The following is a 13,755-nucleotide window of genomic DNA, read 5'->3' as shown; positions in this document are numbered from 1 at the left end:
AGCTACTTGATGCACGGGTGTCACAGCAGGGTGGGGAGGGGCTGCCTTTGCTGGCCCAGGTCCCTGGTTGAGGGGCCCTCACATGGCTAGCACCAGGTCACCTGTACTGGCCTCTTGGAGGCCCCGTGGCCGGCCACCTGAGCCCAGTCTCCTGACAGAAGCACAACAGTGGTCCCAGTCACTGACCATCTGCCAGGGAAACAGGGCAGGGCCCCTCTTATTGACCGCCTTGGGCCAGATTAGGTTGGGTGAGCCCCATACCATCCTCCCACGGTGTAGAGGACAACATGGCAGCCCCACAGGTGAGTCACGTGTCCCAGGTAGAGGGCACACCTAAGCTCTGCCATCTATCTGGCTGGCTCGGCAGCTCTGTGCAGCCTGGCACAGCTCTGCAGGTGCTGCATGTGGGGTTACCCGCATTCTGCTGACAAGGACACTGGCGTTGGAGAGGTGGAGCAGCTTGCCCACGGTGACGGGGACTGAGGGGAGGCCCTAGGTGCGTGCTGTGAGGAGCAGCTGCGGGCTCTGTCAGCCTCTTTCTGGTCAGCTCTCACCTGTAAGGAGCCTGTGGGGCCCTGGACAGAGCAGCCCCCTCCACTGGCCTTCCTGAGCCGGCTTCAGGGCCCCCACCCCGTCACCTGTGTGCCTGTGGCTGCTTAGTTGTCTGAGCTGCTACAACAAATGCCACCCAAAGGGTCAACTAAAACAGCAGGAACTTACTGGCTCGCAGCTTTGAGGGGAGAAGTCCACCGTCAAGCTGTGTGCGAGGCTTACTTTCTCCCAGTCTCTGTGCCCTGGTGCTGGCTTGGCGTCACCTTCAGGCTCCCAGCTCGATCCCTGCCCCATCCCGTGTCCCTGCTCTTCTGGTTCCCACTGACGTTCAGCTTTTTCCGTGGCCTACTCTTGACTTCCGGCTTCCAGTTTCCTCTCTCTATAAGGCCTCTGTAACGGGATTCCCTTGGCTGCCCCTTGACTCACATAGCACCTGCAGAAGGCCCTGCACACCCATGAGTTCACACCGCAGGAAGGAGGTTGAGACGAAGAACGTGGCATGGCTTCCGTAACTCAAGTGGACCTCAGTGGCCATCGACTAGGGAGGGCAGGGTGCAGGGAGTGAGCACAGAGCCTGTCTGCACGGCCAGCCCCACACCCTCCTCGTGCTTGACATGGACGGGGTCATCCCTGGCTCTCCGCAGCCCTGGCCCAAGAGCAGTGGGACTGTCGTTTGCCTGGCTCTGGACCACAGCCACAAGGACCAGCCTTATGGCCAGGACTCGGTCCTCAAGAGGTCAGTAGGGGGCCCTCGTGGCTCTGCCATCCCCCTCCCAGCAGCCCCTGCAAGCGAGCACCGTGTGGCATGGAGTGCATGCCTGAGCACGTGGATGGCGAGAGCTGGCCGCTGTTGCCCAAATGCATGCCTGTTAATTTACAGCCTTTGGAACACTGGGAAAACAAAGCGTAGATTAACTGTGAGCTGTAGGATGTGCTGTTTCCTTTAATGCCACAGGAAGTTCCAGGGCTCTGTGGAGCCCCTGCTGGGCCTGTCAGTCAGAGTTCTCCTGAGAAACAGAGCCCATGGGATCTATTTTCTTTCTCTCTCACACACATACAGTCTGTGTGTAAGGGATTTCTCAGGAGGCACTGGCTCCCGTCACCGCGTGGCCAGCAGGTCCAGATTCCACAGGGCAGGCTGCAGGCTGGAAACTGGTAAGGTGGTTTTAAAGTCTGGCAGGTCCTTGTTCCCCAGGGAACACTGACTGGCCGAAGGAGATGTGAACATTCTTCATTCTGATTCTGAAAATCCTCAGTTCTCACTTTTAAGACCTCCAGCCGATTAGGTCAGGAGACTCCACATTACTGAGCACAGTCTCCTTTGTTGCTTGAAGATGTGATCAGCTGTAGATGCAATCCACTGACTCTACCCACAAGTCCATCACAGTAACAAGCAGGCCAGTGCTTGCCTGACCCAACAGCTGGACGCCAGTACCTGGTCAGGTTGACACGTGAGCTGTATCACCCACTCATCTGTATTAGTCAGCCAAAGGGGTGCTGATGTGAAATACCAGCAACCTGCTGGGCATTATAAAGGGCATTTATTTGGGGTAGGAGCTTACAGGTACCAGGTAATAAAGCATAACTTACTTTATACACCAAAGTCTATCTGGAGCAAGATGGCTGCCGATGTCTGTGAGGGTTCAGGCTTCCTGGGTTCCTATGTTCCTGGGGCTTGCTTTACTCTGGGTTCAAGGTTTCTTTCCTGGGGATTTGCTTCTCTTTCCTCTGTGAGCTTACTTCCCAGGACTCCAGCTAAGTCTTCAGTACCAAACTCCAACATCAAAACTCCAACATCAGAAACCCTCAACTCTGTTCTTTGCCATGACTTTTATCTGTTTTTCCCCACACACGGGGTGGGGACTCAATGCCCTAATCATAACTCAATCATGCCCAGGTACAGATCAGATTACAAGCATAATCCAGTATTTCTTTTTGAAATTCATCAATAATATTAAGCTGCTCTATCATCCAATGACACATCTGCCTGTTTCCTTCACACGCTTCACCTGATACTCCATGGCAGAACAGATGCAACTTTGCAGTAGGAATCCAGGTGTACTGTAAGAGATTTCCAAAAATTTCCCCTGATGCCACTTTTCTCACTAATTTTTTTGTTGTTTTGCAAAATGTCATAATTTCTAATGAAAATGTGTTGTGCTAGCATGCAATGGATTTCCATTGCTATTTTTAAATGAATCAATCAACATACTTAACATTTTTCAGTTGTAAGTCCTGATGTGCTAAACAGTAATAGACCTAACCCACTTAGACAAAAATTTTTTTTATGTGTTCCTCAGTAATTTTAAGAGTAAAAGGATCCTGCAACTGCAGTGTTTTAGAGCTGCTTTTGCAATGCCTTCCTTGTAATAAAACTAACAATCCCAGTAGTAATCCCAGCCACGCATACCAGCTAACTTTACATTGTCGTCTCTGTGTTCTGAAGCCCCGGGAGGCAGGTGTGGTCGTTCTAGCACTTTACAGACAAGGGCGTGGTGGTGCAGGATGGAAATCCCTTCCTGAGAGCCACGGGAGGGCTTCCTTCCGAGGCCCGAGGCCCACTTTGGGCCAGGTACTGGGCCAGCACCATGGGGATACTGAGGCGGAGCCACCCAGTCAGACCCTGGAGCGGCTGCCTGCAGGGGGCGTGGCCTGTTCTAGAAGGGCTGCCTCGACTTGACCAGCTTGGTGCCAATTCAGAGAGAGACCGCTCCCACTTCCGGGGCTGGGGTAGACCCCTGGGACCTTGAAGGAAGTGTAGATGAGGCCAAGGCAGGAAAGCGCAGGAGGGATGGATGTATCCTGGGGACGGAGGCGAAGGCCTAGAGGAAGGCAAGTGCGGCCACATCAGCGTGAACCCTGCCTGAAGGCAGTGGGGCTGGCTGTTTCCTCACCGGCCTGTCAGGCGTTGGAAGGCAGCAGAGGCGGGAGATGGTAACTCTCTCTGTCATCTAGAGCTGGCGAAGGAAGTAGGGACGCGGGGAGGTCACATCTGGGGAGAGGGCGTGGGGCCAGGGCGGGCACGCCTGGGGTTTAACTGCGCACCTTGCCCTCTCTCCCCAAGGAGAACCACTGCCGGCGCATCAAGATCCTGGGGGACTGCTACTACTGCGTGTCAGGCCTCACGCAGCCCAAGGCTGACCATGCCCACTGCTGCGTGGAGATGGGGCTGGACATGATCGACACCATCACGTGAGTGCCCGTGGGCCCAGGCCACCAGGGCTGTGGGTCCACCCTCGCAAGGCCCTGCTGTCGTGAGTCCGTCTACAGGTGGCTCGCTTCCCGCAGCCCTCGAGAGCCTGTGCCAGTGGCGCAGGCCGCCTGCACTGTGATGGTTTGCTGTCCATCCCCTGCTTTATTGGTTGGTGCAAACGTTCTCTGCCCTCATGAGTCCTGTGCCGTGACCAGTACAGCTTAGCCAGGCACGGCATTTGGGGCAGATGGGCAGCGGGTGGCTCCCGTCCAGCTGAGTGCCCCGTGATGGTTTAAAGCTGGATGGACCCAAAATCACTTTGGTAAAGCACGCCCGTTCGTGTGGGTGTGAGCCTGCCGAAAGGAGGACCATCAGATTAGGTGCCTTCAGGTCTTAATCCTCTTCACTAGAGTCCTTTGTCAATGGGACAAATGCAGACATGAAGTAGAGGGAAGGCCATAGAAGCAGGAAGCTGAAAGTGACAAAACCCAGAGGAGAAGGGAGACCGGCAGGCGCTGCCATGTGCCTTGCCATGTGGCAGAGGAGCCCGAGATCGCCGGCAGCCAGTCTTTGGGGAGAAAACATCGCCTTGACAATGCCCCAATTTGGAATTTTCCTCAGCCTCAGAACGTACGCTTGTAGACCAGTAAATCCCGGTTGTAAAGGCCAGCCCATTACTGGTGGGTTGCTCCCAGCAGCCGTCTAAAATGGGCAGTAAGTCATATGGCTGCTCTTCAGCAAGGTGGGTACCGAAAATCTCAGGTCCTCAGTGGAGAGGGGCGGGGTCAGAGCAGGTGAGCGGTGGAATGAGCGGGACACCCTGAGGTCCAGCCGGCCTCTCTTCCTATCCAGCCTCCTCTTCCGGGGTTTATCAGAAATTGGGTGAGGACCTGAAAACCTTGTATCCTCAGGGAATGATGGGAAGCTGGGAACTTGAGCTAATGCAACAGAGTATGGATTTCAATTCAAAAATCTCAAAAGCAAATGCAGTGGGTCCAGTCCGATGAGATGGAGTTCAGCGGGGTCTGGGATAGATGTGCGCTGCAGAGCTGAAAGTTAACAGCCAGGAAGTCGACGGGGAGGGCACAAGGAGTATGTGCTGGCTGCTCCAGGCTGAAAGGAGGAGCAAGCAGAGTGGCCAAGTGAAGCAGAGCTTTAAAGGTAGAGTTAAACAGAGCTCGGGGTGCGGCCTCATGGTGGTGTGGACAAGAGGAAAGGAATGCGCTTGTAGACTGTGCTCCTAGACGGGGAGCAGAGATGAAGAGTGTGGCAACTCCATGCTGGGGACATACCTCAGGGTGAGGTGGGGACATGGTCGGAAGGACCCTCGGAGCCTTGGTTCTCAGCCTGCTGTTGGGCCTCCCACTGGAGCTTGATGTCGCTGGAGCTCGGACTCGAGCTGAGAAAGCTCCCAGGAGATTCCAAGTACAGCAGACTATGACACCCACTGCCATCAAGGAGGGCAGCCAGGGACACTTACAGCCTGGTCAGAAGTGGGTGAAGGAGGCTGAGGTGTCTGGCTTGGAGAAGACTTGAGACAAACGGGAAGGGGGATGAGGCTCTTCTGTTCCCTCAAAGGATATCGTGTTGTGTCACGTTTCATATCACACCCTATATCAAGCTCTATCTTATCAGATCATAAGCTGTGCAAGTTTGATACTGTTATGAATTCCAAAAATAGATACTGGATTGTGTTTGTAAACTGGTCTGTTTCTCTGGGCATATTAGATTGTATTAGGTTCAGAGGTTCTACTTTTACTTGATTAAATCAAATTAGGGCTTTTATTTGACCACATCATTAGGACAACTCAGTTTGAGCCCCTACTCCCCAGCCCCCCAGTTTGTGGGCCGTGTAAATGAATGCTCAGTCAGTGGGAAGTAAACACATGGAGAAGGAGAAACAGAGTTTAGTTTTGGATGCTGGAGTCCTGGGGGGAGAGCCGAGCCATTTACCTGATAGTTTGCAGCTGAAGAGACCAGAGCCCTGAACAGCTGAAAAGGCCCAGAAAGATATGAGCCCTGGGGAGAGAGATGAACCTTATCCCAGCCTACAGCTGAGAATGGAAGGAGCTGGGACCATGGGGCCTTAGGAGGAAGAGGAAGCCTGAGCCCTCCCAGAGCCCGGCAGCCATCTTGTCCCAACACGTGGCGAGAGACTTTGGGGAGGGAAGTAACTTATGCTCTATGACCTTGTGACTGTAAGCTTCTACCCCAAGTAAATACCCTTTATAAAAAGCCAGCAGAGTTCTGGTCTTTTGCATCAGCACCCCTTTGGCTGACTAACACATATGCCATGTCACATTATGTGTCACCGTGTCATATACCACATCACAGCATTTATCATTGTCTTCCGCCAAGTTGACAGGAGATGGGGGTTCCAGTGGGGTTGTGTCCTCAGGAGCATGTGGGAAGGTGTCCACATGAAGGTCTGAAAAGTGCCCTGAAGGAAGTTGGGGGGGGGCTGCCATTGAGCCCCAGCAGCTGCACCACTCTCGTGCCTGGTTTTACTTCCTCCCTCCGAGACAGCCGCCTAGGCTGGTTCCTGCTGCTCTGATGAATAGCACACGGTGGGTCATTTCAGTGCCACCGCACAATTGGTTGTTTCAGCGCCACTGCACGGTGGGTCTTTTCGGCAGACACCGCATGGTGGGTTGTTTGGGCAGCCACTGCACGGTGGGTCGTTAAACAGACACTCCCCGTGGGGTGCTGTGACACACCGCGCAGTAGGTTGTTTCGACAGACATCCCCCAGTGGGTTGTTCCGGCAGATGGTGGGCTGTCGCGGCAGTGGGAGCGCGCGGTGGCAGAGGCGGAGGCCGGCGCTGGGTGGGTGGCGCCCTCCTGACCGGCGTCGTCGTTCCCGGCGCCCCATCTCACGGCAATGGCCTCCCCTCTCCCGCCGACTCCGGCGGGGCGCCCTCTCTTCGCGCCGCTCCCGCTGTCTGAACTTGCCCTGTGGCAAGGCCCGGGGCAGCCCGCCCTCCTCTGGTGGCCGCCCCTCTCCTGAACAGCAGCGCCCTCTGTGCTCTTCCCAGGGGCCCCCCACCGGGGTGAAGTCTGAGAACGCGTGTCGCTTTCTTTCTGGGGAGCGTAACTGAACCAACCACACAGCCCACGGACAATTTTGGCTTAAAAAATAAAATAGCTCCTGCTCTTTGTGGATTAAGAGGAAAACAGGGAGAAATAAAACCGCAGGGCTGCAGCAGCACCGCTTCCCTATAGTTTCTCCGTCCCGGCGCCTTCACACGGGGCGAGCGCAGCTGTTTATCACTTTGTATCCTGCGTTTTACTTTTAACGTGAAGGCTGTGGATTTGGGGACATTGGGCTCAGAGTCCTCACTCCAAAAAGATTTCCAAATGCTTCTACCTTCAGTGATTCTGCAGTGACTTGTCTTTATCTGTGGAGCTTTTTTTTTTTCTATTCTAATTTTTTATTAGGGAAATTGTGAATTTACAAAACATTCATGCATAAAACACGGGATTCCCAGACAAAACCCCACCACCAACCCTGTTGCATTGATATGGAACATTCCTTACAATTGGTGGTAGTACTTTTTAAAAATTGCACTATTTTTTAAAATATGTTTTTTACTTATTTTTAGAAGATACGTAGATTACCTAAAATGTTACATAAATATCCATGGAGCTTTTAAAAACTGTTTCAGATGAGCTTCTTCCTGCCTCCCACCACAGTGACCCCCCTACTGGCCTTCCCAGGGTGCTGGGCTGATACCCCTCACCCAGTTGCCCCTGAGGAACTTGGGGTAGCCCCATTTTCCTGAGGAGAACACTGCGCACAGAGAAGCTGGGCGACCTGCCCAAAGTCACACAGCAGGAGAGTGGAGCTGGACTTCAAACCACCAGTCTGACTTGAGAGCACAAACATATTATTTTTCCCCAAGAGTGTATTGAGGTGTAATTCATGGTTACACCATTCACCCATCCGGAGAGCACAGATGGGTGGAGTTCTGAGGCCCCCACCCAGGCCTGGCCTTCAAGCAGACTCCTGAGAAAGACACATGGGAGCCGAGGGCAGACCATGGCATTTTATCCAGGATGCCAGCGTTTTGCCACAGCAAAGGAAGCCAAAGAAGTGGCTTCGAGGTCTAGGGATGGCAAAGGGCTTTTACAGACCTCAAAAGGAAACTTGGGGAAGCAGATTTGGCCCAACGGATAGGCCGTCCACCTGCCATATGGAGGGTCCAAGGTTCAAAGCCAGGGCATCCTGACCGGTGTGGTGGTGAGCTGGCCCATGCGCAGTGCTGATGCGCGCAGGGAGTGCCTGCCACGCGGAGGTGTCCCCTGTGTAGAGGAGCCCCACACGCAAGGAGTGCACCCCGTAAGGAGAGCCGCCCTGTGCAAAAAAAGCACAGCCTACCCAGGAGGGCACTGCACACACGGGGAGCTGACACAAGATGACGTAACAAAAAGAAACACAGATTCCCAGTGCCCGCTGACAGGAATGCAAGCGGACACAGAAGAACACACAGCGAATGGACATAGAGAGCAGACAACTGGGGGTGAGAAAGGGGAGAGAAATAGATTAAAAAAGAAAAAAAAAAAAGAAAGGAAACTTGGTTGACGCCTACTGCTTGGACGAGCGCTTGTCCACTGAGCGGGCTGGGCGGAGGCAGGTGGACTTTGTGGTGCCCTGGGCCAAGGGCGACAAACCCAGGGCTTATTGGCTGTCTGCTCACCCGCCCTGGAGGGGATTTCAGATTTCAGGAGCTGAAGAGGAAACTGCAGCGGGGCCCTGAGAGCTTCTCTATACAGTTTATCTCCCCCGCTCAGTGTACTGGGTTAACCTGAGCTTGGGGGTGTACATCACGCCGTTGGGGCTCCGGGGTGTCATTTCTCAAGGTGGGATGCTGCCTCCACGAGCACGTGGGTGCATAGTTGGCTCCAGTGGTGGGCGCACGCCCTCCTTAGTGGCTGGAGTACCTGGTGCCAAGCACCCAGCCGAGGGCCGATGTCAGCCGAGCGCCCAGGGCCTCTGGCCACGGAGGGTGATGTCCAGGTGCTTGCGGGGCAGTGCCCGCTCTCCTGCGGCACACGCCTGCTGGGAGGAGGGGCAGCTGAGCCGGAAGGTCCCGGCGCGGCCCAGCCTGTGCCTGTGTCGTTTCAGGTCAGTGGCCGAGGCCACCGAGGTGGACCTGAACATGCGTGTGGGGCTGCACACGGGCAGGGTCCTCTGCGGGGTCCTGGGCCTGCGCAAGTGGCAGTACGACGTCTGGTCCAACGACGTGAGCCTGGCCAACGTCATGGAGGCCGCGGGCCTGCCGGGGTGAGTGTGGGGCCTGGGCTCCAGGGGACGCCTGCTGGGGGCCGGGCTGCTGGGGGCCGGGCTTCCAGGGGGCTTGGGGTTCTGGCGGGCTCGGGGTTCTGGCGGGCTCAGGGTTCTGGGGAGCTTGGGCTCCCAAGGGGCTCAGTGACCCTTCGGCAGGAGCCCATCAAGGAGACTGCCCCGCTGTAGCCTCACCTGCCAAGGTGCACCCGGAGGGGTGGAAGAAGTGTGGGGCCCTGAAGCCTGGCTGCGGTGCCCCGCCAGCCCTGTGGCTGCCCTACTGGGGCCCGGCCTCGTTGCCCACCCTCAGGGCCTCGGCCCACTGTCTGCAGAGATGCAGCGTTCACTGGGCAGGGCCCACAGTGGAAAGCTGCCAGGGTCCCGGGGCTGTGGCTCTGAGGTACAGCCACTTTTGTGCTCTGCTTTCCTTTGTTTTATTTTCTCACAGCTAAAAGTGCAAGTAGGAAGGCCTGATAGGGGCTAAGCTTTGCCCTAGAGAAGTTATGATTTCCTCCTAGCCCAGGGATAGATTCTCCTGGGCGAGCTCACTCAAAAGGCTTCCTGGCCCCCATTCCGCGCGTGGTGCCGCATCTCCAAGCCCTTCCGTCAAGTCCTGTAGAGATGTTTACTTGAGGACAGCGTGAAAGAGTCCCTTCCTGTGCAAAGCAGAGAACAGGAAAAAGGGGGCTGGGCTGGACCACTCAGCTGTTGCCTTGTGCACGAGTTACTTCACCTTTGTGGTTTTGTTATTTTTTATTAGAGCAGTTGTAGGTTTACAGAAAATCACGCAGAAAGTGCAGAGTTCCCGTATACACCCAGAGTCTCCCTTAATATTTGGCATCAGTGTGGCGCCTGATGAAACGGCAGCGACAGTGCCATCAGGGCTCACTGTGTTGTACAGTGGTGTGCTGTCTTCTTTAAGTTTTATTGTGGTAACACACAGATACCCTAGCACTTCCCACCTTGACCTTTTCCCAGTAGGCAGCTCAGTGCCGTCAGTTACAGGCGTGGTGTGGGGCCTCCATCCCTGCCATCACGCCAGACAGGAACCGCGTACCCTTCAAGCCTGAGCTCCCCACCCCAGCCCAGCCCCTCGTAACCCGAATTCTGATTTCTGACTCTGATTTTGTAGCATCATCCTTTTCATCTCCAGGTTTCCTCTTTCCCAGGGGGGTCATAGGACATACCTGGCCGGGGGGCATCCAGGCCTGGCCATGGTCCCCAAGTGCACTGCCGAGCCCCAGTCTGTGCCCTGGTGCTGTTCCTACAGGGCCGCTGGGCATTGTGCCCAGTGGACGGCTGCCCACCAACACGCTCTGGCCTCCGCTCACTGTGTGGCCCCACGCTGCCTTCTGCCTGCCCCCACGTGGTCCTTTCTTACCCTGACGGGAAGGATCTCCTGGTCCCTGGCCCCTTTCCCTCTCCTCCAGGTTGAGGGGGGGGTCAGTGGAGACAGACGCCTCCATTCTTTATGCCAAGCCCCCGAGCAGGACCTGGGACCAGCAAGGGCATATCAGAGCAGCAGCAGCATGCAGAGAAGTTGCCAGCTCTGCATCGGGGCTGCAGTCACCAAAAAAAAAAAAAAAACATGTATGGAAGCAGTATGCATATAAATTAGAAGCAAATAACAAGAAGTGGGTGGGAGCCAGGTGTGGGGGCTGCAGACCCTTCACCACCCAGGGCTGGCCTACAAGGGAGGGGGAAGCCTGTCACAGCAGCCCGTCGCACTGCCCGAGCACAGCCGGCAGCCGTGGCCGCTCCAGCCCATGCAGCCACCCTGGCCCCGCCCCGGGCGTCCGCCGCCGGCTGCGTGCCTGCTCCATGCGTCTGGCTGAGCAAGTCCTTTCTCCTCTACCCAACCAAATGGTTCCCCCACCCCGTCCCCACAGCCCCATGCCCCATTCCAGTCTCCCCACTTCCCTGCTTTTCTCCATCCTGGGCATCCACCCCGTGGGCCCCCTGTTTCATGGCCGGCAGGGAGTCTGCACAGAGATCCCAGCTGCTGCCCCTGCCCGCTTCCAGCCTCACCCCTGCCAGCAGCCAGACGACCCTCGAGAGAAACCCCAACCCTCGGCCTGACGCCCGCCGCCTCCTGTAGTGTGAGCCGCCTGGCACTGAGATGCTTTAGCACGCGTGGCCCTTCAGCGTGGATCTCCTGGCTGGCCGGTGCCATTGCTGCCTCCTCCAGCTTGCTGTGGGAAGCCCCTGCCTGATCACACCCTCCCTTCCCCCTGCCTTCCTTTGCATCCTCTTTTCCTGCTGCTTTTCTGAGCAACCCTCCAAAATCTCGTCAGCCTCTACCATAGCATTAGAACACTGCTGCGTACAGGCCCTGCGCTGGTACTTGGGTGTCGTCACCAGGACAAAGCCCCAGGCCTCGTGAGCTTGCATTCTCTGCGGGACGGGGCGGGGTGCACCAGGATGAGCAGTGCCGGCACCTGCGAGCAGGGTATGATGGGCGACGCTGTGCTGGGCTGAGACCCCTCCTCCAGAGCCTGTCTCTGGAACTGCAGGGCGGGACCTTATTTGGAAATAGGGTGTCGCAGGGGGGTCATGCTGGATTGGGCGGGGCATCAGGCCATGACGGGGGTCCTTATGAGGGCAGGGTCATCAAGGGGCCCAGAGGGGAGATGGCAAGGTGCAGACGGGGTGGTGGGGTGCAGCCACAAGCAAGGGGGCCCGGAGCTGCAGAGCTGAGCCAGGCCACAATGTGTCTTCCAGGGCCTCTGCGAGGACCGTGCCTGCCCAGCACCTTGTTTCGGGATTCTGGCCTCCACTTTGGGAGGCAGCGCTAGGACACCCAGACTCAGGGTGGCGTGTGCAGCTGTGGGCTGCGGGGTTGGTAAGCCGGGGGCTGGGAGAGCGAGGGCTCCGGGCCAGGCTGGTCCCCTTGGGTGGGGGATGTGGCGTCTGGGAGGTACAGGCCGGGGGTTCTCTTCGCTGGAGAGGTGAACTGGGGGTTCATCGGTGGGAGATGGCGTTTTAGTGCCCGGGGTGATCACCGAGGAGGAAGGAGGCGGTGGGAGCCCGTGGCCCTGTGACGGCGAGCCGGGGAGAAGCAGGGCGTCCTGGAGCGGGGTGGGGCGTCCTGTGTCGCCATGTCCAGGGCCGAGGCGGGCGACCTGGTGGTGACCGCAGCCAAGAAGGGGCCCAGGCAGTGGGGAGGCGTGGCGGCAGCTCCTGAGGTGGACCTGGGGGAGGCGGCAGGGGCGAGTGCCGGCGCCTCTACATGGGTGTTGGCGAGCGGGAGGCAGAGCAAGCGGCAGAGAGGCCTGAACCTGCAACTGCCTTCCCAGCAGGGTGGGGGGCTGCCAACCCTGCCCTCGCCCGAGCTAGCCTGGGAGGTTCATCTCTCCTGCCTCCAGGGGCCCCATGCTCACCGTGCTTTCGGGTTCCGCTCTGTCTTTGGGAACCTTCCGAGCCCCCCAAGAGAGACAGAAGCACCCTTGGTGGGAGGGGACTAATGGGGTGCTGGCACATCCTTCCCCTGCCTGGCCTTTCTTTCCTGTTCCTCTTTTCTGCACAATTTTTAAATTTGACCCTTGCTTTTGCTTTGTTCATCCATTCATGTATTCATTCAACAAACAGGTGTTCACGGAGCGCCCCAGCTAGGCTGGGGGCACTGGACAAACCACAGCCTCCATCCTCCAGCAGGTGCCTCGGGCCCTGTCCTTCAGTAAGGACAGGCAGACGGACGGACAGGTGGGCTGGCCTGTGGCCTGGCGAGCCGGCTCCTTCTCTGAGGCGCTGGGCCCCAGGAAGTTGTTCTGGAGACACCGAGGCGAGAGGGGAGGAGGCCTGTGGCCCCTTGCCACTGATGCGCTCGGCCTCCCGGGGGCCCGTGGGGCCAGCATGCCCTGCTGCGCTGGCAAGCTGCGGGTCCGTGCACTGCCCACAGCCTGCCAGCCCTTCTGCAGAAGTGGCTCTTGTTTGGGTGTTGCCCGTGTGGGAGTCGTGTCCCGGAGTCGATGGACCGCATACCATTTCCAGTTACTGTGAAGCACCGGAAGGGAGTCCTGAGCATGAGCCCCTGCCCTGGGGGCCTGGGCCGGCCTGCCTGGGTGCCCTCCCACATGGGCTGTGCTCGGCAGTTGTTGACAAGCTTCTGGGTGATGCCAGCACTGCCCTATATCTGGGGAAGATGCCCAGCCACTCGCTGCAGGGCCCTGCCACCCTGCCTGCACGGCAGCCTGCAGAGAAGCCCAGAAGGCGAGGGCGGAAGGCCGTGGGGGCCTCGGATGCAGAGGGGTTGGGGGCACGGGCTGCCTGGCCACAGCTGGCAGGCCTCTCTGAGGGCAGAGTGGGCACACTCCGCAGTCCTGTCCCTGGTTGTCTTAGACGTACTGCGTCATGCGGACTTACCTTGCTTGCCCCAGACCTCCTGGCCATGCGACTGGGTGGCAGAGCCAGCATGCCCAGGGAGGGCCTCGAGCTTGCCCCCTTGGCAGGCCAAGGCCACTCCTGCATCTGCACTCTTGGTCCAGCCCTCACCTCAGCTGGGGCACTGGGGAGGGTCCTCCCTGATACTCACCAGCCATGGGTCCTGCCATTTGCTTCTAGGGTACCCATGCCCAGTGGCTCCTGTCTTACGCTTCCAGGATGTCCCATGCTCAGAGGGTCTTACCACTTGCTTCCAGGGTGCGTCACACCTGGCGAGTCCTGTCTCATGCTTTCAGGATGCCCCCTGCCTGGTGGATCCTGCCTCATGTTTCCAGGATACCCCATGC

The 13,755-nt window shown here is 57.5% G+C and overlaps 1 protein-coding gene across 1 annotated transcript in view; it reads left to right on the top strand.

Moving 5' to 3' along the window:
* Positions 1–13,755, top strand: part of ADCY1 (adenylate cyclase 1) — a 207,670-nt gene that overhangs the window by 106,633 nt on the left and 87,282 nt on the right. The window contains exons 5-6 of the mRNA XM_058296659.1: positions 3,617–3,744; positions 8,870–9,028. Coding sequence (XP_058152642.1) covers positions 3,617–3,744; positions 8,870–9,028 — 287 coding nt within the window. The remainder of the gene's footprint in view (positions 1–3,616; positions 3,745–8,869; positions 9,029–13,755) is intronic.

Source organism: Dasypus novemcinctus, chromosome 5 (assembly GCF_030445035.2).
Source record: "Dasypus novemcinctus isolate mDasNov1 chromosome 5, mDasNov1.1.hap2, whole genome shotgun sequence".
NCBI lineage: Eukaryota > Metazoa > Chordata > Mammalia > Cingulata > Dasypodidae > Dasypus > Dasypus novemcinctus.
The sequence above is the reverse complement of the archived record's forward strand: the minus strand, read 5'-3'. Positions and strand labels throughout refer to the sequence as shown.